Source organism: Cuculus canorus, chromosome 1 (genome assembly GCF_017976375.1).
Source record: "Cuculus canorus isolate bCucCan1 chromosome 1, bCucCan1.pri, whole genome shotgun sequence".
NCBI classification, from domain to species: Eukaryota; Metazoa; Chordata; class Aves; order Cuculiformes; family Cuculidae; genus Cuculus; species Cuculus canorus.
Genome location: NC_071401.1, coordinates 186,990,722 through 187,017,446, shown reverse-complemented (window position 1 = coordinate 187,017,446; position 26,725 = coordinate 186,990,722). Strand labels below are relative to the sequence as shown.

Genomic DNA, 26,725 nt, shown 5'->3' with positions numbered 1-26,725 from the left:
AGATTTAGACTAGACACAAGGAAGAATTTCTTCACTATGAGAGTGGTGAGGCACTGGAACAGTTTGCCTAGAGAAGTCGTGGCTGCCCCACCGCTGGAGGCGTTCAAGGTGAGGTTGGATGGGGCCTTGGGCAGCCTGATCTAGTGGGAGGTGCCCCTGCCCATGGCAGGGGGGTTGGAACTGGATGATCTTTAAGGTCCCTTCCAACCCAAACTAGTCTGTTTCTACAATTCTCTAAGTCCTCGACAAATAAACTCTGATTCGTGGGTGTAAAGAAGCAGCGAGTAGAGGTTTTTCTGGCAAGTAGAGGCAGTATAAAATGATGTTGACAGAGATATGACAGTCCTATTCTGTCAGAACCCATCAAATATTTGTGTCTGGTCCAGCGTCTTCAGGAGAAGTGTTTAAAGCAAGCACGAAACCATTCTCAGTTAATTTGATTTTAATTGGCATTGAAGGAAAGGTTCTGAGGTCTTCCAGAAGCCTGAAAAAGACCAGGTGGCAAACAGAGAGGAAAGAGTGTGTGCGGTGTCAGGAATCTGCATTCACAGGAACCCAGGCCCGTAAGTATGGTACAAACCGCTGCTGCAATAGAAGTCATTAATAAGCAGCCTCTATTCTCCCCTATTGTTATTACTAGAGACAAACACAATTTTTTGCTAAGTGTTGAGCACGTTCAATTCCCATTGACTTCATCATAAATTTAAAGTGCTGAACACCTCACAGAGATGCTGCCAAAATGTACTGCTATATCTTTTCTTTCTCACACCTCTCTGAACAGGCAGTTGCCTTATTAAAGGAAGTGCTCTTCAAACCTCACATCTTCATTGTGCCTCAGCTAGTGAGGCACGCTAGGGCTGGAGGCAGCTGCAGTGTTCATGTGGGGGTAGCACAATGGCACAGCCACTTGGTAATTATAGGATTGAAATTGTGCCCTGTACCAGGTGAAGTTAATGGACTCTTTAGATGTGCCCAACACACGCCACTTCTTGTGTAAATCTGCTTCTGTAACAACAGACTTTGCGAATCTACCACTATGTGAGGAGGTAGAATTCCTCATTTGTTCTCTGCGTAGTGGGCTTTCTGTGGAAAATGAGAGGTGTGTGTGTGAGAAACCAGCTAACCAAGCTTCAAATGGAAGCCAAATGAGGCTTCCCTGCAGTTTCACAGCTGTGTCCCCAGTCAGCAGCTTTGTGCTGCCATGAACACGTGGTGAACTCTCCTTCATTTCCGTAACCACTGGGAAACAGGAAAATATAGAAGCTGGAGTCAAAACTTGCTAAGATTCATTTTCTTTTGTCCCCAGGGAAGAGCAGTGGCTAATTTTAAAACCAGACAAGAATAACTTAATGGCATTTTTCAAATTACTACTTTCCACCTTCATAATAACGACTGGTAGCACTTTTTCAATTTTCTCTTTCCTCTTGAAGGGGTGAGTAAACCTCTGCCTCATAATAAAAGGGAGATAAGAAGGTATAGAATAAGTGATAATTTACAAGGTGCAGGGGTGGGGAGTGAGGGGCTTTATTTAATGTGAAGTTAATGTGAAGACATTAACACTGCCCGGTACGGCCCATACTGGTAGTGATAAGCAAGGAAGTGACCACCTGCCTGTGCAGCTTGTGTCCCGTCTTATCACTGAAACTCATCCAGGCCCTGGCAAACCAATTGTCCTACTCATGCTCATCCATCAGAGGCTGCTCACCTTCTCTTTAGTAGCCATCCTTCTGACAGAAATGATGCAAAATTTCTAAAGCATATCTGCTTCTAATTATCAGACATAATCTTAAACTTCAGTTCAGAGGGTTGAAGTGTCTGTGTGTTTGCATACTCAGAATTTTGTGTGCTGCTAAATGTGTGTGTGTGCACGTACACAAGTACATACATACGCTCTTAGCCAATAAATGCAACTCTGTTCAGACACCTGATGTAATTTAGGGATAGTAATGACTTCGGAAGGATGATGGTGTTATAACTCAATTAAGATGTTTTTAAAAAAACTGCCTCAAGGGGGCTGCAAACAGCTGCAAAACACCCACTCGGATCTTTAACAATCACCACACTAAATAATAGTACTGTCACGTATGTGCTCTCCTTAATGAACGATGCAACACAGGAGCAAGCTTTAATTTTTGTTCTTTTTGTTCTCTTTCTCCCACAGACCATCCACGTTGCCGTTGTTTGTGCACGGTACGATGCCAGTCGGGATGCTGTCACACTTGTCGAGTCTGTCTTATTTCACGGGTAAAGGTATCTTTCTTTTCTTGTGTATCTGATTGCGGCTAAAAAAGCTCTTTTAACATTTACTCTCTTACTTAAGAAGAAAGTCAGATTCCCATCCCTGGTTGGTTTTTCTTTCGAAGGAAGGAAACAAAATTTATGACCACCATAAATAGATTCACGTGTGTAATGATTCCTACAGTGAAACAGAGAAGTTAGAGATCCACCTGCTACCCCTGTAGCATTGTGGGAATAGAGACAGTATCTATCTGTACTGTAAAGCATCTGCACGCTCCTTAATGTTGGAAAATCACAATAATTGTACTAACTGCATTGTATTCATTTAGCTTGTTTCTGGTGTCATTTGTGGCACAGGTGTAGATGGTAATTTGTAAGCCATACATATTTGTAAGCAATACACACTGGTTACTTGACTGTCCCAGCTTCCTATTTAGACATGCATTTTTCAAAGTAAACCTGTTACTATAGTCAGTATTGTTTCATTAAAGACAGATTATTTATTCTGGCTTTGGAATAGCTACTGCAGCTGCAGTGTTCATGTGGGGGTAGCACAATGGCACAGCCACTTGGTAATTACAGGATTGAAATTGTGCCCTGTACCAGGTGAAGTTAATGGACGGGGCTATGCACTCTTTAGATGTGCCCAACACATGCCACTTCTTGTGTAAATCTGCTTCTTGCAGCCCCTCGGAAGGCTTTGCAACCTGGTTTTAGCACATGGAGCACAATTAGAGAGGCATGAATGTACAACAAAAAGAAACAATCCCTTAATAGAAAGCTGAAAAAGAGAAATTATGTTAAACTGTGTGTAGACATAAATGTCTATATCCTTTGTCCAGTTTAGTCATGTCTCTCAGAGATGTCTTCCAATGCGGCTGCAGAAAGTGAGTCAAAATAGGGAAATGAGGGACTAATCAGACTCTTTGACCCAAACAGGACAAATAGACTAATAAAGCATGTATGGAATATAAAGAGTTAACTAATGAGTTAGTTTCAATATGCTGCATTATATTGAATGATACTTTAAAGCAGGGAGGATGACTCTTGTTTATGTCACCTGCTAGTATCTTCTTACAGCTAGTCGGAGTGGTGCATTCCAGTCCCCCACGTTGCCGTTAAAAGAATGTAAATGCTCACCTTGTGCAATGTGGAAAAACACTCAGTAAATACTGTTTAAGAAGTTGGCTAGACTGCAGGCCACTACGCAGCCTTTGCAAGTCTTTCCAGAAGTAGCATGTTCGTGTTAGATGAGGGCTAGAGGCAGGAAAAACAATGCTAAAATAAACACAACAAAAGAAAAACAACTCTAAAAACCTGTATTCTGCTCCGTGCAGAATTTTTCTGAATGTTAAAATCCTGTTAAATTTTAAAACTATATCTACTTCCAATTAGACCTCTGAATTATTCAGTGTAAACTGGCTTTATATTGCAAAAATGTGGGGTGTTTTGTCTATTTTGACTGTAGTTTCTAAGGGATTTCTTGCATATATGCATTCACGTGTGATATAAGTTATCCTAGTGCTTAGCTTCTCAGCATTTTGCTGTTCTCTATGTGCCTCCACTTTGAGAAGACTCTAATATTCTGACCAAGTTTGGCTCAAGCGATCCAGTAATGACCAAGTACCTGAACAGTCAAATACTGAATCTCCTTGCAGGTCTCCTCACTGCAAGCTGTTTTCATCCTGCCCTCTTCCACTGTGACTGGTGCCTCAAGGCACTACCACTGCACCTTGAAGAAATCTGTTATGTTTAGGTTGAGACTTAATATCAATTTAAAATAAAACACATCAATTAGGTATTTATGTCTGAATATTTCTACCTCACATTCATCTCTCAAAAGTCTTAGAAAGCATCTGTTAATTTATTTCAGTAGCCATGGTGGATTTTAAGCAGCATCAGTCTCTGAATGTGGTGGTTATAGTCTTCAAGCTATTAGATGGTGGGTTATTTTACTGAAGGAAAACGCCTCCTGCGTGGCATTTGCATGAGCTTCTATAAATCACGAGCATATAGGGTTATTTGTTTCTGTTTTACCATGCTATCAGTGGTCTTTGCTCTGTAGAGTTCAGTTATCCTTGTAGTAGTTATTAAAGTTGATACGCAGTAGGAAGTCCTCCAAATGGGGCTGGTATCCTCGATTTACAAGCTTTGTTACCACTGCAAGGAAAACAAAAACAAAAATTAAAACAAACTTCAACTAACATTAATATTCTAAAGTCAGCCTTAACCCTGTCTCTGGATTTTAATAATAATAATAAAAAATGCCTAACGCAGAATTCTGAAAACAATGGTAATAAATGTCTATTTCTGCATAAGAAAGGTCCAGTATCTCTCTCTGGAATGACAACGAATTTCAAATACGATGCAAGAGAAGGATTGTGTGTCGGTTCTCAGGCAAGCTCTATTAGTCTAATAAAGAAATGCTTTCTCTCACTGCTTTCATGACAAGACGACATATTCTTATCAGAATGTTAACTGACCAGGAAGCATGTTTAGGTCCTCTGGTGACCTCTGTGAAAGGAGCAGTTCTGCTGAAGTTTTCTTGAGTGAAGTCCATTGTGAGAGAGAAAGCCAAAGAGAAATTCCTGGGACAAACCCCCCAAGCTCTGTGCATGAACAAACTGACTGTTCTAAATAACCATAACAAAGGGAAAATGGCAATAAAAATTCCCTAAGCTCATAAGCATCCCGTGCATTAATAGAAAGGGAATTAGCAAGCAGCAGTAACATGCAAGGAAGAAGGGAAAGTGTACAGTTAGAAGTTAGGGCCTGAGCCACAGCCATTGAAGTCCAGACTACTTTGTGTTGGGTTTCAATGGATTCTGGATCAACCCATTGTGAAAGAGACCATTTTACAATGCACAGTGACTGAAGGAGCAAGTGTAGATCAACAAGCACACGTTTATTTTGTAGTGCTTAATAAAGAGGGTGTAAAGGACTAGGTCACTCAGCAAATTTCCTTACGGAATGGTCTATTAATCTCTGTCCATGAAGCAACCATAGATCTCGTAGTATGGACTTAGGTGGCTTGCAGAGGTGTTCTGACTTCCTGTAGAATTGGGAAGCAGCCATTCTAACTCATCCTGAAATACCTGGTTTTGGTCCTTTGACACCATTTTTGGACACCCTTAAAGAATAAAGAGGGCAGCTCATTTCCTGAAGAATATAGTTTGACTAGGAAATATTCTAGAAAAATAGATCTAAGGAAAACAGTTGCACTTCCTTCAGGAATTAAAGGATTTCCAAAAATAACCCCAAACCCCATGAACAACCAACCACCTTTGTACTTGGGGGAAGGATAAGTAACTTCTACTAAAAACACAAGCAAGATCTGAAAGAGAAATGAAGAAGAAAGACAGATGAACCATTTCTTCGCATTACAAGCTAAGCTGATGGTGAGAAGAAATTTTATCATGTTAAAGGAAACAGCATTTGGCAAATGATCCGTGCAGTTGAAAAGCACTCGCCTGGAGCACTGGATAGGAGCTCTAGTTAGTGTTAGGATGCTCTCTGAGCTTTAGTCCAATATGGGAATCAGAATTTTCAAATCTCGTAACAATGGTAATGCTCAACTAATGCAGATGTCTCTAAAATTACTTCTAAGTGGTATCTTAACTGTCTCTCATTGCTGCCAATAAAAGGTTCCAGAACTCAATTCCAGAGAAAAGAAAAATGTAAGCACATACACAGAGCTAAAGACCAAATGTTTGTTTTGAAAATTAGCAAAAACTTACGGTCACTTTGAGATATCTGGTTAGATTTCCTGTGAGGATAGTTTAATTGATAAATATGCAGATCTTTGCAAACCACGATTAATGCAGTTTTTCATCTGGGAACTACATTTTCTAACACAGGCTGTGTAAACGCATCTTCCTACTTCTACGTTACACATCAAGAACCTCTTTGTAATTTTTTCAGCTGTCAGTTGACTTTTTTTTTTCTGTCTAGAATTCACGCCACTTCTTACCTTTGAATAAAAAGTGGGAGTAATACTTGAAGGTATTGTATGACTGCTGCATCAGACCAAAGTTGGGATGAACAGCCATTTGCTTTCCTGCATCGAAGCTCCACGACTGAGAGATCAGCTGGCTGCGGAACTTCAAAATGAGGCTGAAGATGCTATGTATGATGTTCATCACAGGGGCTGCCTTCTCTGTCAACAGACCCCTAACAACAAAAACAACTTCAGAAATGTAGTTGACATTAATTTACTTGTAGGAAGAAAAATACAGAGGGGTGACAATCCTTTAGGTTTCTTGTTTAATTGCTTTAAAAAACAAAATCCACAAGATTTTGTGAACTGATTTTTGCAAACTGTAACAAACTCTTAATAGTGATTTTAAAAATAGTGCCTCAGCCTAAAATCAGTTGCTTGCTTTTCCAAAAAACTGGTATTCCCACTGGTGTATCTGATTTCTAGAATGACATCTGCATTTGCAAAAGAGATGACATTTAAAAACATTGTCATGCTTCCCTAAACTTTAATTTCCTCTCATCACATCACCTGGTATCCAAATATCAGCTTTAGGCAAGTTCTCTCTTATTAAAACTGAAAAAAAGACATTTACCATCTCTCTTCTTTATTGTCTATTCTCCCTCTACCTCCCTACTCTATCATTCCAATGTACGCTCTTTAAGAACAAACCAAATAGAGCCCAGCTGCTCTCCTCCTATTCCCACCACCCTTTGCCTCATATACAGTAACAAAAGGCTAAAAGCTCGTGAATCCCAAAGGACAGATGTCTTTTTTGCACTGCTGATGAATCCAGACAGTCATCAGGTCACGTTTGTTCCTTCGAAGTACACTCCTGATCACTGTACATGTATTAAAAACCAATACAATGCACAGAGGAGGCTTTTTAAGATCCTTGAGCCCAGCTTACTTACCTACGCTGCTCAGGCTAAACGAAACAGCATTCATTTACAATGGCTATGACAAGAATGGGGTGAGGGAAAAACACAACTGTGGCAAGTGTGCCCTTAGACTTCAGGTTAGAGCTGCCTGAGTGAACCTGGAGCTTGAAGCAGGGTGAAGGCCCGCAAGAAGCAACTGCATGGAGGCTGGAGAAATCAAGAGGATGAACAGCTAAGAAAAAGCACCAAATTATGGACCTCATAACATGCCATGAAGTTCGTTTCCCTTACATAAGAACACTTTCATATGTAAAGACTACTTAGTATGTCAGGTAGAAGTCAGTTTTGCACAAGCACCTTAGGCTAGATTGGCCACTTTATTAACTTAAATATTTGAAGTAAAAATAAGTAAGTATGGTAGCTTGCCTGAAGATTGCTTTGTTGAGGTATTCAGCGTGTGTTCTGTGAATTTCTTCCAGGTTGCCTACAGAAGACAGTTTGTTTCCAAATTCACACCATGTAACATGAAGAATCTGATTAGCAACATAACCTTGAATAACTTTCACAAAATGCTGCATTTCATGTTTATACAGCTGGAGCTGTCGAAACTGAACAGAATTTGATGCACGACTCACTAAAGCTGAAAATAAAAACAGAAATATATTACCAGCAGCACCCACAGAGACTGTCTAAAATCAGAAATTTTAAAGGAATGAAGTTTTCTATTTGTAGAGTCCATTTAATATGCCAAGGAAGTTTATTTATTAAACTGTGGCTTCTAAAGCTTGACATTACTGTTGATAAGCAATTGTCTAGTACAGGTTGCTAAAAGCATTTTAAACAGGATGCTCTCTAGTTCACTCATTATACTTACCAGTGCGTTTTAAGTGAAACCAAACATCCTTGAGAGTCCACACCATGTGCTTCAGCTGAAGCAAAAAGGAGAAGATCTTGTTGTACTTATTCATGCAGCATTCAGTAATGACAATGTTCAGAGGCCAGTCAACCTAAAAGAAATGACTGAATGCAGATCATACTACATCTTTGTGTTATAAATCATAACAACATTTCAGGTGTAAGCATTTCAGGGACATACAAATTAATATATGTATTTCAATAACGTAATGCAATGACTGGGATAAGTTAATCCTCTCATTTCCACGACACAATTTTTTTACTCCATTCTTAAAGGTAATCCATTGGTAAGAACATATTCACTCTAACACGGTACCTAAGAACTATGGTACAGTTGCACTACTGCTACCTTCTGGCATGCTTTCTTACCTTGTACCTTAGCTCTAAGCAACTCAGAGCATCAGGCGCGTTGGGTTTGAACACTTCCGGAAGGTACTTGAGGGCAAAAGAAAGATTGGAAGCAAGCTGGGTGTCACCATGAAGACTGTACTGTAAGGCTTTATTTAGGATAGAATTAAGAACCAGTGGATTCAACAGTTCACCGGGTGTTTGTCCTGATCCAAGCTAGGGGGAAAAAGAAAATCCTAATTACACAGTATTAATAAAGAATGTTGGCTCCTGAACACGGCTGAATTAAAGCAGAATGGTAAAGTGGTAACCGTCCTGCCTCATCCCACCATTCTGACTGGAAGTTTCTGCGTCTGCCTATAGGGATGCATAAACCGCATAAGAAGTGACTTCTGAACTATTTGCTCTTTACAGCATGAAGGTAACCTCATACCTGTACCGATTTATTTTGATACGCTGGACTGCAGTTTGCTGTGGTTCAGGAGCTGCTCTACATCCCTACTGCAGAGAATGCAGACTTTAGCCTTTAGTGGCGCAGAAAGCCAGCAAAAGGACTGGCATTATCTATCTGACTCCAATCTGCCTATCTCATCAACTCAGCACCCTCAGAGGTTTACAAATAAAGCTATTCATCAAGTCTAAATCCCCAAAGCACTTTCCCTACTTGGGTCTAAAGCATTCTTAGGAAAACTCAGAGAAAATTCAGAGAAACTCGTTAACTATCCTACATGGCAACCGGCTACATTAATCCAGGCCAGCCCTCCTTCCCACCTTGCTGCATTCCCCATGACCACAGGGGTAAGTCAAGAAAATACTGTTTCATCAGAGGGCCCAGCACCCTCTTCAGATGCCCTTCCCTCTGCTCTATAGGAGGCAAGAGTAGGTATTTTGCAACACAGACCTTTGCACTGGATCATAGCAAATGGCAGTAGTCTCTTCCAGCCTTGCTGCCAGCAGATGGGAGGAGACAGAGCAACAGTGCAGCAGTTCTCACAGGAAAGAGTGAAAAAACCTTCCACGAATGCTTATCTGTCAAAGTTCGACACTACTCTCCTTAATATGCCAAATCCTTGTACTCTCTCCATTGCTGGGATTAGCAGTAGGAAATGCTGCTGTCTTCCTTGGGGCTTCCTTGAGCACAGGCATTGCTTCTGACCTTTTGTCTTGGTTCTTACAAGGTTAACAGAAGCACAAGCCAAGCCAGGGTTTTAATTCACACTACTTCCTCATTCCCATCCATATTAATCCAGAGGTGCCAAGCTAGAGCAGACAACCCAAACGTAAGAGTTAAGACAACAAATAAATACCTTTTCAAATAACAGGTCACTGAGCGACTGAGCAAACTCCCCATCTTCCATTAACAAAAAGTGTCTCAGTGCTTCAAAATGCTTCTCTACATTCAGTTCCACAAAGTAGTAATCAACTATTGCTTTGTTCACAAGAGAAACACTAAGAATAAGCATACAGAAAAGGTGTTACTCTTACAAGCTATTCCTTCCTCACTGTCAACATTCAGCAGTAGCTACATCAGATTAATGCTCCAGTACTTAACTCTGATATCCGGGAAAGTATGATATTCACATAGCAAAAAAAAAAAAAAAACCAAAAAAACCAACAAAAAGAGGCAAAAAACTCTTTGTATAGAATACACCAGAATTAAAATCTACACTTTGCAGTACAGTAGAGGTATACAAGCTACTTTAAATAATTTAGCTTGCTTATCAGGCATAGGCTAATTCTGTCAGCAGAGAACTCAGACTCACTTACTTTGCTTTGCTGAATACATTAACCTATACACAGATCGTTCCAGTAGCTCACCTGGATGTTCAAACTAAGTTAGATAACTATATCTTTCTACATTGCATCAAACTTCGAGTACAACATACTGAGTTAGTAAAGGGAAGTCCAAACTTACAAAAAAATAGATTCCAGAACAGGAAGCATTTCAAAACGTCTGTGAATAAGTGTTCTCATGGCAGAAGCTAATCTTGTGCATAGCAACAAAATGTTTTCCTTAAAATACTATTAGATATACTAATAAAATGCTCCAACATATACGTGATTTCCCTATATATTCCACAAGTAACAAGAATAGCTTCTATTAAACTTCAAAACAACCTCGAAGCTGGAGTTTCCACAGCAAACAAAAAATATACCTGGATCAATATGCATGAGCCTTCACATAATCAAATTATTTTTCTTTGATTCCTCTTATGTTTCCTCTGCCAAATAAAAACTAGCCCAAACACTATAAACAATACATCTTTTTATAAGAACAAGAAAACCAATGGTGTCAAAACCACTGCAGCATAATCCAAGAGCCTGAGCGCAAACACTTCCCTTCAAGCCCTTGAATTTCAAACAGACCTTCAAATTTTTAATTTAGACATAAAAACGGAAGTTTATGCTACTATTCATAATGTAAATCTGAACTTTTTAGTTAGTAATGGAAGATTCACAGAACTACTTTTGCGAGCAAAGAGAAAATTTAAGAGAATGATCTATGTGGAACTTCTGCCTCAAAAAAGAAGTAATAAAGAACACAACATTAGACGCCTAATTATGGATTCACTATTACTAACAAATACTCACTGAGATACAAGCGGAGCAGTAACAGAACGTTTCATCAGCACCGGCAGAGATAAGAGCTCACTCAGCTGTACAGCCGTTTCATCTGTTGCTGACTGTACCATAGGATCCACAGGAAAAGTGTATGATCTTGGTATCACATGATGCAAGAGATGAGAAACTGGTAGTTCTGCTAAATTTAAAAATATATCAACATTTTAAGTTACTATATTTAAGCAATTTGATAATATGTTACTACAAAAATCTACAAAACTCCTCTAAGTTAGAAAATCACGTGTCAAAACACATTTCTCATCTTTGTGCCTAGAAGCAAATTATGAATAACAGTTCATCATATCAGTAGTTTAGTGGTAATTCAGGTATTCTTCTGGCACTCAGCTTTCTTGCTTAAGTTTACCACATCTTCTATTGATCTACTGTCCCAAGAGTTGTACTCACACATCAGATCATAACTATCTTGATATTTTTCAATGCAATACTGATCCGATAAGGCTTTCAAATAAGATTGTTCTTTCTTCTGTGGACCTTCCCCTCCCGCTTCCTCCGCATTAGTCTTGGGTACACTAGCTTCAGAAAACAGAGTTTCTTGAGGCACAGTATCTTGTGGAATTGCTTTTTCAGGTTCTTCTGCCTAAAACAAAAAAGCGGATACATTTTATGAGACACTCTGGCTTTGTCAACTCACATTTAATGTGTTCTTACAAGTAATTGACTAAGATGTTCCAACTGAAAACAAAGGACTTTACTCACCCTTACTTTTCTGACATGCAAAAACAACACAGTATTACAGTGATTACTAGATTATGACAGAAACTTATTACTTGAACTACCTGTGTGTTTAATCCTTTGAAGAAGGAAATCTTCTCAACAACTATTTTGTTTCTTACCTCTAAGCTCTGTGAGGAATCTGGAGAAATGTCCTTGTTGACCACATCTGCAGTTACTGTAATTACAAGTAAATTAAAAGTCAGCATTTACTTAGACCTGCTCATAACAGTTCATACTTCAAATCTGCTCTCAAAGTTCGTCAGTATTCCTCCACAGACTATCACACAATCAACCACTCCAGTAACAGTCCCTGCTGACAGTCCCATGCAGGCAGTTTCATGTGTGTTCTCTACTTGAGACCATATGAATTTTTTAATGCTCTATTTCTTTTATATGGAAGACAAGACTAAGCTCAAATTCTTTCCTCTGAATTCTAAGTGTCTGAAAAGTTACACAAGTAACTAAATAATAAGTATCCATTTTGAGCACACACGGTCACAGTTACTGTCATGAGCCCTTAAACAAACACGGACTGAATAAACTTTATTTTATTTTACCTTCTTGTTTCTCTTCCATTGTACTTTCTTTTTTGTCATCTTTAATATTAGCATCAGGAAAGACTGTAACACTGTCAGATGCCTGTGAATGTGGTAAAGTCTTTTCCTTAACTCCTGACACTTTTGCTTCCTTTCTGCTCCCTTCAGCAGGAGATAACTGATCACCGTACAGAAGTGTCTGAACTGTGGAGTCAGACGAAGGACCTGAAATGGTTTTACGATGAGGTACTGGATCGTCTTCTGTAGACGGGGCCCACTTCCCTATTTCGATGCTCGACTGGGACATGTGACCAAACAGGCTCCAACGAGATTTCAAAGGCTCTGTATCTGAAACCAGTTCTCCAATTTTAATGTGCGACTGTGAAGCATGCCCATGGATGTTCCAACGAGGTCTAGCTGAGACCACCTCTGACACATTTTCACCAATTTTGATACTGGTGTCAGAAGCATGACCATGGATGTTCCATCGGGGCCTTGTAGGAGCTACATCTGACACGTATTCTCCAATCTTAATATTGGCTTCTGAAGCATGGCCATGAATGTTCCATCTAGGCCTCGAGGGCTCTACCTCTGAAGCATATTCCCCTATTTTAATATGAGCATCAGAAACATGCCCATGAACATTCCATCGGGGTCGGCTAGATACACCTTCAGAAGTATAGCTGATTTTTATATGAGAGTCTGAAGAATGTCCGTAAGGACTTGAACGTGGCGGGTAAATGCCTACATGAGGTACGTATTCTCCCACTCTAATGCTGGCATCTGATGCATGTCCATGAATATTCCACCGAGGCCTTCTGTACTCCACATCAAATACATTTTCCCCAACTCTAACATGTCCCTGCCAAGCTGCAGATGGTCTGAGAACTGTTTCAAAATCATACTCGCTTTGCTGATGCAATGGTGCATTGTCTTCTCCTACCAGTGCTCCTCTCAAGACAGGCTGATTTTCACTTACTTGAGAATTCTCAGAGAGATCAGAGTTAATATTTTGGAATGCTTCATCTAGCAAAGATCCCTGTATGCTAATGGAAACAGGTTGTTCCTCTTGTGGCTTTGATGAGAAATCTTCCATATTCACATCAGATTCAGGTGAGGAATCAGCACTGTACAGAAGACTGTGTGCTTTCTCTGAAGTTTGGAGACTGCTTTCAGATCCTGCTGCTTTAGGCTGAAAAAGCTGATCAGCATCATTATTTGTCAGCTCTGGCACGGGCAGTGCTTTGTCAGCAGAAGTAGCATATTCCAGTCCAGGCTCAGATTCTTTTCTGCCAACTGTCTCACTAGAACACAGAGGTTTCACAGAAGACACCTAAAAAAGAAATGATTATTACACTGTATGGCTAGTCAAATAATCAACCTGCTTATTAGGGCGCCACTTCATTATGAGAAAGATTTAAAATTTTCCAATTTTTCGCATGTACTACAAATGTGATAATTACTCGCCCTGCTGTTATTGTGAACCTTCTGTTTACTGAACTGAAACAAATCATGAAATGGACTCCCTTGAGGGCAACCTGGAGTTTACCTAAGAAAATAAACTCACCTGTGAATGTGGATCCTTCACACCAGGGTTTTTGTCCGAAGCAGACTGGCACAGTTTATAAGGAATAATATCTAACTTTTGCCTGTAGTTTCCATCTGGAAGTTTTTCAAGCATTTCCTGTAAGTAAAAATGACAAACCCAGAAGTCTCTAAGCACCAAGTACCGGATTTTCTAAATAACATTTCTTAAATTTTTCCAGAAGATACCTCGATGCGTTTTTGATCTTCTAATAGAAACTTAAGACGGGCTGTTTCCAACTTGTGTCGCTGGATTTTCCATAATGCTCTTTGTTCTCTGCGGGCTGCATCATCAGAAAGCTTGCTATAATGGTCAATTAATTCCTGCCTACAGGAAGGTAAAAATAAAGATAAGTTACATATTTTCACATCCCGACTTTCATCTTCCCTTCTAAAGAATAAGACCTTTTACCACTTCAGAATGGAGAAGCAATTTTCAAAAAAGAGAAGGCAGAGGCTTCAATCACAGACAATAAACAGGTGGAGAAAACAGGACTGCCTTCTTAGTCATTATGTATATCTATAGCTATTCTTAGCAAGTCACTCAAGTGTCCTAAATATTATTAGATACAACAGAAGAAAGTCAAATACAACTTAGATACACAATAAGAGCAATTCAAATAATTATTAGTCTAGCTCCTCTACCTGCTTTTTACTTCTGCTTTGACGCACAGGTAACCATTTTTGCTGCAAGATCAACTTTTAATTGTGAGATGTTAATTTTTTTCCTGAAATTCTGGTCATAACAAAAATAGGCTGAGTAGGATCGGCACAAATCTGTGGGTCCAAGATTTTGGGGCCACAAACCATTCCTACATCACAAAATTGCTCATAGAACCAAAAATCCTTAATTCCATCTCTTAACTGCAAACATTACCTTTGCAGAGCAATGTCTGGGAAATGCTAGGATCATACATTTTAACAGACAATATTCTCTCCTGAGGTGTTTGTGAGACTACTCAGATACGCTTACCTTGCCTTTTTTCCCAGTTCTTCTTCTAAAGCTTTCAGTCTTTTTTCTCTCTCTCTCAGTTCTCGGGCATAGCTGAAATCATCATCAATCTCCTCTTGCTTTATTGCAAGGCGACGCTGCACAAATATTTAACACTTTTAAAAGCCAGTCCTAATACCAGTTGTAATGCACACATGTGCAAGAAATTCTTATTTGTACCTCATGAGCTATTCATTCAACTTCAGCACAATAAATCAAGATATCCTTTCAATTATTTGGCTAAGAAATACAGTTGGCCTTCAGAAACACACAGAGAAATACCTCTTGGTCTTTAGCAAATTGCTCTTTCAGTCTCTGGAACTGCTCCCGTTTCTTTGCATCCAAAGCCATTCGTTCTGATATTTGTTGATCTGCGTTAAAATAAAGATATTGTTAGTTTACATTAACAAACCTACTAGAAAACACAGGAAACAGCACTGCAACTTACCAGTAATGGCTTTTAGTACTTTGCTAGCAGTTTCTCGAGCATGAACAATTAATTCTTGTTTGGCTATCTCCATACGCAAATCCTAGAAAAACCCCAAGCAAACAAAAATACACGTTGGAATTTTTTCCCTTTTACTTTGGACTTGAAAATACACCATTGCAATGACAGGTACACACTTCACAACAGTCATCAGTTTAGGATTACAGTACAGAAATGTGATTAAAGCAATTAGTTAAATGGAAAGTCTATAAACTAGTATTGAAAGGTAATACTCCAGACCTTATGACAAACCACATCCGTCTGCTTGATGGATGGCACTACCCTATATTGATGGCATCTGAACAGAAGTCTCTCTATAACTCGAAGAGTTCTGAAAAAACAATTACCTATGCAAATCATAAAAAGAGTCTTGTCTGGTTACTTAGTACCTTGTCGTGTTTGTTAAATTAGAATCTAACAATCTTTTCAGTACTTTTCAGTAGGTAGGCAAATCTGCTGCTGCAAAGAACTAAGATGAAAGTCCAAAACTCATTTAATATATGAAAATGCCAACAAGTGACAACATACCACCTATACTTTTAGATCTCTATAAAATAAATTTATTTGTTGCAATAACAATTCAAACAGCAATTGACCAATGGAAAAAATCTTACGATTAATACAAGTTCTTTCAAAGTTAAAACAAGACCAAAAAACAAGTATTGAAAAAAAATTCCAACAATAAGGTCTTTATTCTTTTATTCATTTACCTTTTCCTCCTTGCTTACAGAACTGTATCGGGCAATTCTCTCCATTCGACCTACGTATACTGCACAATCTCTCTCTATTTCTTTCAGCTCCTCAAGTGAAAAACTAACTGAAATCCGGGGAACAGGTATATCCGACCAACATATATAATGCTGAAAAATGAGAAATTTCCTTTTAAATACATTTTAAAAATCGTGAAATGTTAAGACTATGAACTCACATTATTTTTTTTTTTAGCTTAGCAACGCTTCAAGATACTGAAACAAACCTCCATGCAGTAGCTAAATTTTTTATTAATATCTTTCTCTCATTCAAAGTAGGAGACAGAGGTGTAATGTTCCAGAATTGGGATCGCAGGTCAAATTCTCTCTTTCCCACTGAATTAGACGGGAATCTAAAATCTGATACATACTTTTATACTAGTCATGTTCTAAATGCCTAAAATTATGCTTTCCTCAATATCCAAATTACTGAGTCTGACTAATTTAGTGCTGAATACACTTCTCCTACCAAAAGTTAAATTTTGTTCCCATATATCCCCCACAGGTTCCACTTAATGGGAACTGCCTGAAACATAACTAAAACACACCTAAAGGAGAGCTCTCCAGACACGATTCTCAAAAATGGGGCAGATGCACATCGCAGAGTACCTACTCTCTAAGCAAAGTATCTTTGGTCTTTCTGCTTGACCTCAACATCCCTAAATCTCTGAAGCTGTTCTACCCAGTGCAGAAAACGGATAAGGACTGTGTTAGCCTAAGAAAAAGGGAAGAGCCAGCTGTTTAGGGCATTATCATGGAAAGACATGAAACGTGACTGGTGCTTCCACACAGATGGAAGATGATTGAACCTGGGTGCCGCACACCCTGGGGGAATGTGCTATCTATTAAGATACTGTGTTAGCGACTGAGAAAGCTGCAATTTATCATGGAAAATGATAAAATGACACTGTTTTATAAACAGCCCCATTATTACTGGCATACCTGAGTCACGGTTTGAGAATGTTTATCAGAGCAGACTCAGGAGAACTAGCAGAGGGGCACCTCATTTGAGATATTAGGCTTATGCCTGACGTCTACATCACATATCTGATGCCGAGCTGCCTAGCTCTGTCAAGATTGGGCAGCTCCGATCTTAAAAAGAAAGAGAATATCAGTCACTTAGAAAAGAGTGCCGTCTATAGACTTCAGACACCTCTGTGGTTGTGTCATTGCTATACAGAGAACAGGGAAGACACAACGCAGCTTAACATGTTTTTTTTAATCAAGGACAAAACTCCTTCTGCAAAATATGAATAAACAGAAGTAATTAAGCACTTCTTGGAAATGCAGTGATAGAGCTACAATACAAGAGCTATGCAGAACTGAGTCAAGACCTGGTAAGTGAAGCATGTTTAAACCAAAAAAGAGTAGTGTGGGTTGTGTAGAAAATGGAGGGCATTTGCTTGGAAGCTTAAATCATTTCTGCTTTCAATACAAAGGAAAATAAGAAATATAGCATGTGCATGGTATACAATAAATTTGTTGCCCTTAAAAATTTATATTTCTGCCGTGAAGTATTAGCAAGTAGAGTGGATAATCAGCTCACGACTATCTGAGAGCAATATGAATCAACATCCTACTTACGCAATACCAGTTTTCAATATCGGAGTGAACTCGCTAAAAACCTAGAAACTTGCTCTAAAGACACATTAATTTTCTCAAGGTAACAGCAAGGAACCAAACCAAAACTTACCCTAGGACAGCACAATTTCAATAAGTTTATGGTCTTCCCGCATATGTATACATCATTAGCGATATGTTTAAGGAACACAGGGACGCAATCTTCTACTTCTTTTGAAATCAAAACATAGCCATGAGTCCAGTAATGCTTATCTACGTATCACACAAAAAGATGAAAGGACACATTTTCAGTTATTTAATTAATAGCACAAATTATATCCATCAGAAATGTTCCATATACATACTGTACCTCTGAAACAAAGATAATCCTCGTTCACCTGGATCATAAATTCTCCATAAACATCTCTGAATACACCGCTGTAGACCCAATCATAAATAAACCTAAAAAAAAAAAAAAAAAATAATTGAACTGTATCAAAAATTAATCCTTCTCAACTTTATTATAACCAAATAGAGAGTATACTCTTTGAAACATCAAAACACACAAGCCATAGGCAGGATAAAAAACAGCAATGAAGTGCTGTCACACTCATATTGAAAGATACACACAAGATTGTCTCTCCGCATTTTTCTCAAAAAAAAGCCATCTTTATACAGAACATTTCGGTTATGATTAGTTAAGATGAAAGAACATTGCCTTAATTAAACCAATCTTTATTTCTGCATACTAATTTACTAAGTATATATTAAAAATGTCTAGAAATCTTTGTAGCACATCAAAAGCATAGAGATAAGAAGGAAGGATTTATTTTAAAGATAGGCAACATTAGCAGGGATGGTGTTAAACAGATGCAATATCAAGCACTTTTTCCACAGCCTAGAGACATTTTTAATACACCTGCAATAACGAGAACTACGATTTTGGATTATTTATTCATGCTTTTTCATATTTCCTCTGTATTTGAAGGTATAAGTAAAAAGGCTGGGAGTACTTTGAAGCTAATATTTTATTTTCTTACAATACCAACACCGTTTCAAGACATTGGGTGAGTGTAACAAACAGGAAGAGTTTAGCACAGGAACTACAGCTCAATTTTAAGCTTCTAAGTAAAAAGTTAAGAACTTCTAAAGTGCTAAATCTGATGTTTCTATTATTTACTTGAGCAACAACTTCTATTATTAAATTTCTTTCAGGTTTATAAATGAGTGAGAGAACACTTTCTGCAGGTGACGGAGACCTCTTTCCGTGGCAGCCCTGACTGTACGTGATTGGTGTTTCCACAGAGATCTGCCATACCTTCAGGAGGCAAGGCTGTAAGTATCACGTACTAGTAAGCACACTTTCATATGTTTTCAGATTCCTTGTGATGTCGTGACATCCTACCCTTGGCATTTCAGAAATCTTCTATAAACCTTCTATAAATTGCAGGGCAGGAGCTCTGAAGAGATTTTGATGAGTCATCTGGTAAATCTGAAATTGAATTTCTCCAAAGAGCATTTCATGCAGAAGGAAGAAAAACCAAGAAGGATGACCACGGGAGGAATCTTAAATTTACAGCGTTTTGACAGATTTTGGTTTTCGTTTTCTAGTACCATTACATCTGTTAAGGATCACTGTAAACTGATTATGGACTACAGCTATAATCCTATAAATAGCTATTTTAAAAAAATTAGCATCTCTTCAGAAGTCAATAAAATAATAATTTCTAAATTGAAGTGCACTGCTTAATAAAAATTCTTGCAATCCAAAGAACTCCCTATTGTTAGCTAGGTACATCTGCTTACTGAAGAACCGCTTTTTAAAAAAAATTTTGCTTACTGTAAAGCCCACAAGTAAAAGACAGTGGGAGGAAGCATGAATTGTTAGCTGCCAAGTTCAGGATTTTATTATAGGTACGTGAAGAAAAAAATAGAAGTTTATCCAAGTCTTATATTCCAGTATGAATTAACAGGACCACCAGCAAGAAAGAATTCTTATTTACATATATTTATTTACTAACCTAGTCACACATAAACCCCCTATGTTGTTACTGAGCTGGAAAAGAAAGGGCAAGAAGGATTCAGCAAAATCAATTCATTGTAATGAACAAATGTACTTTGCAGATATAGCCACACCTTGTATTTTCTTTGAAAATGTTAAAAGCCATTGTTAAGTCAGCAGAGTTTCTTACCAGATAACTAATTCAGAACTGCTCTCAAACACAATTACGCAGAGAACACTACGGACTCACCTTGTGTATGGTTCACAGCTCGTCTTCAACAAAGACAGAAGAACTGGATAATGCTCGTTACTACAGTTGTTGAGAGCCTCTTTGTACAGATAGGAAAGCAATTTAACACCCTACAAAAAATTAAAAAATATTCTAATTTTAGGTAACAGACATCACGACTACTTTAATAACAGAAAACTCATAAATACGAAGCTTTACGTGTTTCACCAGGCACAGAAGGCAAGATCCATCTCACCTCCTGCAGCTATCTGCAGTTCAGATCACTTTTTCTGAGCTAGTTACCTCAAGCTGGAGGGAAACAGCTATGTTCAGAGTCGGATTCGTTTGCTCTCCTACAAACAACGCCTTTAGAATTAAATTAAATGCACTCTAAGGCTCGCTTTGGGTCCTTCATTTACTTTAGGAACTGAAAACACAGGACAAAACTCCAAATTTCAAAATATCTGGAGAAAGGACCGTGGCATTCTAACTGGAGGGTCATGTATCTGGTGGCAGAGACACCAACACTAAACATTTTCTATAAAGTCCTACCTAATTTTGAAGAATGTAAACACTGTAACCCAAAACAAACATAAAAACATCAAATTAATTATCACCGTAGGAAATGAAGCACCAGCTCCACCGCTGATCCCCAGCACTGCTGTTCCTATGCCACAAAGTTCAGCTAAATACCTAAAAAACAATATTAAAACATACGTAATAACATCAACCAGAAGCCTTTGAGATCACAGGAACGAACTTTGTTAGAAGTTGAATCTCACACAACAACTCTACTGTGTCAGCTGAATGATAACAGGGATAGCAGAGAAACTGAATATATCAAAGCCTTTACATCTTTTTTTTCTAGAATCTTCCAGATATAAAGAAATCTTTCTGTTAAAGTACAGGAAAAATACTGAAAGACTACACAAAAATATTTAATGTTATTCTCTTACCTCAACTGACGACCTAATTTTCTGAAGAGAAAGCTGATCGTCAGAAGACTTAAAGTAGGAGGTGTTGACAAAACACAGGCTCGGTAATATTGAAGATACTTTCTCAGCCCACTCGTGAATGCCTAGCATCAACAGAAAATATTTAATATCTTACTGTTAGTGGTCTTATCTATGTCTCATTCAATTGCATCACTATGAAAACAAATCTTTTACTAAAATAATTTGCATATGCAGGTAAGAGGGACTTGTATACCAAAGGAAGGGGAAAGTAAGACCATGCAACTTCAGACCTTCAAATTAGCCAGGTGACTCCTCTATACTCTTTATACATTCAACGCACGAAGCCTGCAGTCACACACAATATAAAGCATCTTGGTTCTGCTTCTCGGAATTGTCATTTAAAATGCCTTGCAGAACGCAGAAATTTCAGCTTTAAACAAAATCAAAGCTACCTTCTCCATCCAAGACAAGTGGCCCATTAAATCTAGATGGTTTAATACAATTGTTTTACCTGAAACACGAGTCCTTTGCTATAAGAAGAATCTAAAACCGGCTGAAGAGAAAAGCGACTTAGTCGTGTGTAATAGGTTCCATACTCTGCAACTTCTGAGAGCAGGCTGTGCATTGTCTCTGGTGAAGTTCCAGATACATAGACCCCCTCCTTTATCACAAATGCCTGAGCAGCCTAAAAGAATATAGGGAAGAAGGAAAGCACAGATTCAAATATATCATAGCTATATTCTCATTTAAAATAGAAAACATTTACACACAAAAATAACAGCAGACAAATTTTCAGTCTAGATAGCCCAGTGACTGAGATAATATAGCTAGGATAGCGTGATAATCATATTCAATTGTAGCAAAATTTCAGAAGTGTGAACGGTAGTTTCAAACACACAGAATAAGACTCGTTATCCAATTCCTGAAAGAATATCTAATCTACAAAACTATTTACATATCTATATCCAAGTATTCATAAACCTATTTTCAGTTAGAAGAGTACAAATACTCTTAGCCTACTGTAATAACATAATTATTGTGATATATAAATTCTGCCTTATCGCCATTAGGTCCCGCTCAACGTTTTAACAGTACCCACAACTGCAAAGATCTCAAAAGAAATAAATGTATAGAAAAGGAAACTGCTACACAGAAAAAAAACCAACAAGATGCAACTAAGAAGCACAGTTAAAAATCTTCCATACTTGATTGAGTGAAAATGTAGCGGATACCACACCAATGAGGACATTCAGGACATCCTTAACCAGTTCAGGTTCTTTCAGTAGCACAAGCTGTGGAAGCTCAAGTACAGTATTACTGAATCGCTGCAGTTCCCCTTCCCGCAGTTGGTAAAATCTGTCAAAAGCTTCTCTCCCAGCTTCAGTAAGGTACGGTTCGTCTTTTTTACCAGGTGGGCTGTATCAGAATAAACACAACGTTACAAGGTAGTTACAGAAAACGAAGAAAACTTATCTGCTGAAGAAAAAAAAGCATTTCACAACTTCACACAGTCAGTATTGACTACAGAGAAAGCTACCGGTAATATAGTACAATTTCAAGGGAATGTGTATTCAGTCAATGAAACTGTAGCCCAGACTCAATACAGTGAAGAAATAAGTAATGTGATCATCAGTTCAGAGGCAGAAACCTTGACAGAGAATTACCATCTGCTTCGTGGCCTTCCCTGATGCAGTTTTCACATTAGGAAAACTAGGTTGATACATGCCAGATTTCCAGGTTCCATGTAAAACTATTATTCAAACACGTTAAAGAGCAACATGCTCAAAATGCTACAATCACTTGTATTAATACATTTTAGCTCTTCCCAGTAAGGATTACTACTGTCCCCTCCAAAACTATTTATCTTTCTAATTTTCGTTGTGTGGACCACATGAAAGCTGTCAGACACATGGTCTATTTGACTCTAAGACTCTTACAGTCTAAATGGTAGCAAGAAAAACCGTCTTGTACTAGGAACAAAGCTAAAGCGTGCTACAGTGGCTTTGAGAAATCAGATCAGGGAACTTCCAAATTTCTGAGTTTCTCAGGCTCAGAGGTGAAAAAGCATTGTGTAACTTTGCAGCAGACACATCACTAGATTAATACTTAAAATTACAGACAACATAGAGAGCGAAGTTTCTCCAAGAATCAGGTATGCCACTGTCCACCAAGAATGTGAGGAAGATACTTGCCACACCTGCCTTTTTTTTTTCTTTTTTCTTCCATTTCAGGGAAGCTAGGAAGCTTTTAAGAGGTCTATAAGGAGCCTTCCTCTCAGGAGATGCATTTTCTACACAAGAGCCAAAAGACCTACGTGTCTAACTACACCATCAAGAAACCTGTTATAATTATTCATGTCTTGGTTACAGAGAAGGAAAAAGGAATACCATATGTACAATACTGGGAGATGTGGCTTTAATTATTCTAGTACTCAACAACTACCGCCTTCTCTTTTGAAAATGAAAACATGGAATCTTTTTAGACTGAGATAAATTGCTTAGTGCATGTGAAGTCACACTAGTGAAAAAAATGTTGCATTTCACAAAGTGCTCCCGTAATCGCTTCAGTGTTTTTGACAAGATGATTTTATCTCTTCCTATGAAACAGCTGCAACCTTAGAACTAGTTTGTTGCAACTGCACAGCCTTTATTCCTTTCTCAATCGTTAATGCAGTATATTGGATTCTGCAAATGAAATATGCACGTTTCACTATTTATACTGAAGTCTTTTGGAACTAAGATGAAATGCACTTTCATACATTTGCATATAATGCATAGTAACACCAGACACGTACTATCCAATTCTTTCCCAGCATCTTCGTTTGCTGGGTTCATACGTTAGCACTGCATCCCACAAGTCTACGTCTGGAGTCATGCTTGGCTCTGACTGAGAATCGGGAGTCAGATTGGATGCTGACTGGAATCCCTCATCTTCTGATTGGTCTATACTCTGGGGAACCTGTCAAAGAGAGTTCAAATGTTATACAGGAAAACGTTTACTGAAGGAACAGATGCTAATAAAGAATTTCTGCTATCGTTTGTGATCAAGTGACTCTACATGACTCAACTTGTGCCACCCACACTCCTTTTCCATCTATTTGAAGTTTCTCCTGTAAGAACTCTCTTAATTTGATAAGTCTCTACAGGTACCAACGCCTATACAAAAACCTACAATCACCATCAAAATAATATACTAGGAGGAGGGAAGGGGGAGAGGGAGAGGAGGAGGAGAGGGGGAGGAGGAGGAGAGGGGGAGGAGGAGGAGAGGGGGAGGAGGAGGAGAGGGGGAGGAGGAGGAGAGGGGGAGGAGGAGGAGAGGGGGAGGAGGGGAGGAGGAGAAAAATCCCAACAAATTTATCTAGTACCTTTATGAGAATAACAGCAAAAATAAACAGAATGGACAGCAAATAGGGGAAAATGATACAGCAGAAACTGTACACACTGAAAAGGTAAAAGGACAGAGGAAACTAGGAGGTTCAATGAAATATAATAACCGGAAAAGATGGTTTAAGATACAACAAGCCAAGAAAATACAAGTTAGGTAATATAATTTGAGCAGCAAAACACACGCATTCAGACATGAATGCTTATGCAGTCAGGCTGAACAGTAACAAGCGAGCAAAACCACAAAGGAATTCAATATAGAAAGCAGGCAAAAGTGCAAGCAAAAGATTACTAGGGTAGGGAAGGCACAGACACAGCTGATGGCTTAATTTCATAGAGCCCATGGCCACATGATGGTTTTTTATACAGTTACAGGACAAGACCAAAGGTTTTGCTATAATGCATCTCTGTATCAGGAAAAGTTTAACTGGTTCTCAGCAAACAAAAGGATCCCTGCTCCATAAATTCCATTACTGTATGCTTCTATCACAAATTAAATGACCATCTGTATTTTAAACTACAGTTTCGAAGTGGCATATTGAAAGCATGGATATACTCTTAGGCCCAAAACAAATGGTATCATACTTTAATTGCAAGTCCAGACAAATCTGCATTGTCGGGCACTGGTGGTAAATCCAACTTGATGTCCATGTCATACGTACGGCTACGGACAAGAGCACCGAAGAGCGAGACACGCGTTTCTTTCTCAAACTTGTCACCAGCAGGATAGTTCTGTGAGAATAAGCCTATAGCAGGGAGTCCAGTGCCAGGTGCAGCCTCCATTATCTGAAGTGTCTTTTGAATGGTGTCGTTGAACTGACATTCTTCATTTGTTATTAGAGACTGTATATCAGCTTCAAATACACTGACATCATAATAATCATAACCTTGATATTTGACATTTCTCCCCACATATTTGTTGTTCTCAAAATAGTCCTTTTTTTGTGGTACAAGCTGGGGAGGACCCGTTCCAGCAAGGTGTACTAAGAGATCCAAGACAGAATCAACTTCAGTAAATGGTAAGCATTCAGATGTTTCCAGTTCCTCCACAAGATTCTCCAGTCTATCCGCTTGAGCACCTAGGCCACCAACTCTCAAGTCGAAAGACAGCATCAAAATTTTGTTTTTCACTGGAAGCCTGGAAACATTTGATCGCAGCTGACGAGCCTCATCTTGAAATAGGTTTATGAACAATGCATTATAAGCAACCTTCTTCAGATTCTGCTTAGCCCTTCTCTTGCTGATCTTCCGTCTGCCCAGGTGGACCTTCCATGGCAAACCAGCCAAATGTGCTTCACACAAATCACCAAACAACTGCGTAATGCTCTCCATTTCAAATCAAATTGTCAGGTTACAGCTGTTGCAGTCTGGGTCCCTGGTTCCATGTGGGAACCTGAAAAGTATCTGGAAAAAGAAGAAAAACTCATAACATGTATGACAAATCGGTAAGTGTGTTTTAACTCACACTGAGACAGCCCAAAATGAGAGAAAAGAAGACAGACCTAGCATGTATTTAGGACATGCACTATAAAAATACTACAGCTTTGGTCACAAGTGAAGCAGTGGTGGTGCAAGCCTAATTCCAGACACCTGATTTTGCCGGGCATTCTGAAATAGAACCGAGAAGCCTGCCCTGATCTAACAGAGGATCCATTTGGGAACATTCCAAATGCGTTACCGCGCTGGCTTTCCTTGGGAGGCAGAGGCTGCAGGGCTGCGCAAGGAGAGAGCGGGAAGATGCTGATGGTGACAGACGACACAGGACTGGTCTGCACAGCGCCCCCAACCCCTGAGCAACGAAACGGTGTGGGGGCACCACCCCAGAGGAACTCCGGGGGGGGGGGGGGCTTACCCTGAGATGAAGCTGTGCCCAGCGTTTCCAGCCCTAAAAAACGCCTGCTCGCCCCTTCCCTGCCAGTGCACGCCGACAGCACGGGCATCAGCAGCAGCACCGGCCACGGCACGAACACGGGCACCGGAGCCAACACAGGCACCAGCACTGGCACCAACACCAGCACCTGCCGCAGCACCGGCACCGGTACCAACACCGATACTGACAGCAATATTGGCACTAGCATCGGCACAAGCAGCACCACCGACAGCATCACCGGCACTGGTACCAGCACCTGCAGCAGCACCGGCACCAGTACCAACACTAGAACTAGCAACAGCACCAGCGGCACCAACAGGGGCACCATCCCCGTGCCCATGCCCTGCGCCCCCGTGAGCATCAGCAACGGCACTAGAAACGGCCTCGGCACCTGCTCTGGCAGCGTCCGCATCCGCAACTTCATCTTCATCCTCGCCCAGCCCCCGCAGTACCTGTGGCGGCTCTCGCCGGGCCGGACACCGCGCCTCACCCCGCTCTCGGCGCCACCACCCGCGCAGATCCGTGACGTCACGCGCGCGACGGACGCGGGGCGGGGCGGGGCGTGCGGGGTCGGCTGTGTCCCCCGCCGCGCGTCGCCGGAACGCGGTATGTTGGGTCCCGCGCGGTGACAGCGCTGCCGACCCGCGGCTTCCTGCGCACTCG

General features: G+C 39.7%; 1 protein-coding gene across 3 annotated transcripts; it reads right to left on the bottom strand.

The window, feature by feature from the left end:
- Positions 1 to 424: 424 nt before the first annotated feature.
- On the bottom strand, positions 425 to 26,656 carry TUBGCP6 (tubulin gamma complex associated protein 6). Of its 3 annotated transcripts, none has more exons than XM_054086503.1 (27): positions 26,515 to 26,656; positions 24,778 to 25,596; positions 23,604 to 23,767; positions 22,015 to 22,225; positions 21,321 to 21,494; positions 20,810 to 20,931; positions 20,471 to 20,546; positions 19,875 to 19,984; positions 17,993 to 18,084; positions 17,756 to 17,895; positions 16,024 to 16,173; positions 15,275 to 15,356; positions 15,109 to 15,197; positions 14,809 to 14,924; positions 14,025 to 14,163; positions 13,819 to 13,935; positions 12,273 to 13,584; positions 11,835 to 11,890; positions 11,386 to 11,578; positions 10,951 to 11,119; positions 9,666 to 9,807; positions 8,380 to 8,574; positions 7,970 to 8,102; positions 7,522 to 7,735; positions 6,209 to 6,408; positions 5,206 to 5,368; positions 425 to 4,398 (listed from the first exon to the last, which is right to left on the bottom strand). In XM_054086503.1, exons 2-26 carry the CDS (start codon positions 25,522 to 25,524, stop codon positions 5,217 to 5,219), a joined length of 5,295 nt encoding a protein of 1,764 aa, XP_053942478.1. In that variant the 5' UTR covers positions 25,525 to 25,596; positions 26,515 to 26,656; the 3' UTR covers positions 425 to 4,398; positions 5,206 to 5,216. The 3 variants fall into 3 exon arrangements, with proteins under 3 accessions (XP_053942478.1, XP_053942472.1, XP_053942482.1); XM_054086497.1 differs by having other exon boundaries at positions 26,454 to 26,607; XM_054086507.1 differs by lacking the exon at positions 5,206 to 5,368 and having other exon boundaries at positions 26,454 to 26,606.
- Positions 26,657 to 26,725: the final 69 nt, after the last annotated feature.

Coding starts and splice junctions, on each gene's coding strand:
- TUBGCP6 (XM_054086503.1), bottom strand. CDS start 25,524: ATGGAGAGCATTACGCAGTTGTTTGGTGATTTGTGTGAAGCACATTTG. Junction 11,120..11,385: donor AGATAGTTATGATCTGATGT/GTGAGTACAACT, acceptor TTTTAAATTTAG/CAGAACTACCAGTTTCTCAT. Junction 8,575..9,665: donor GTGACCTGTTATTTGAAAAG/GTATTTATTTGT, acceptor TTTTCCCCCTAG/CTTGGATCAGGACAAACACC.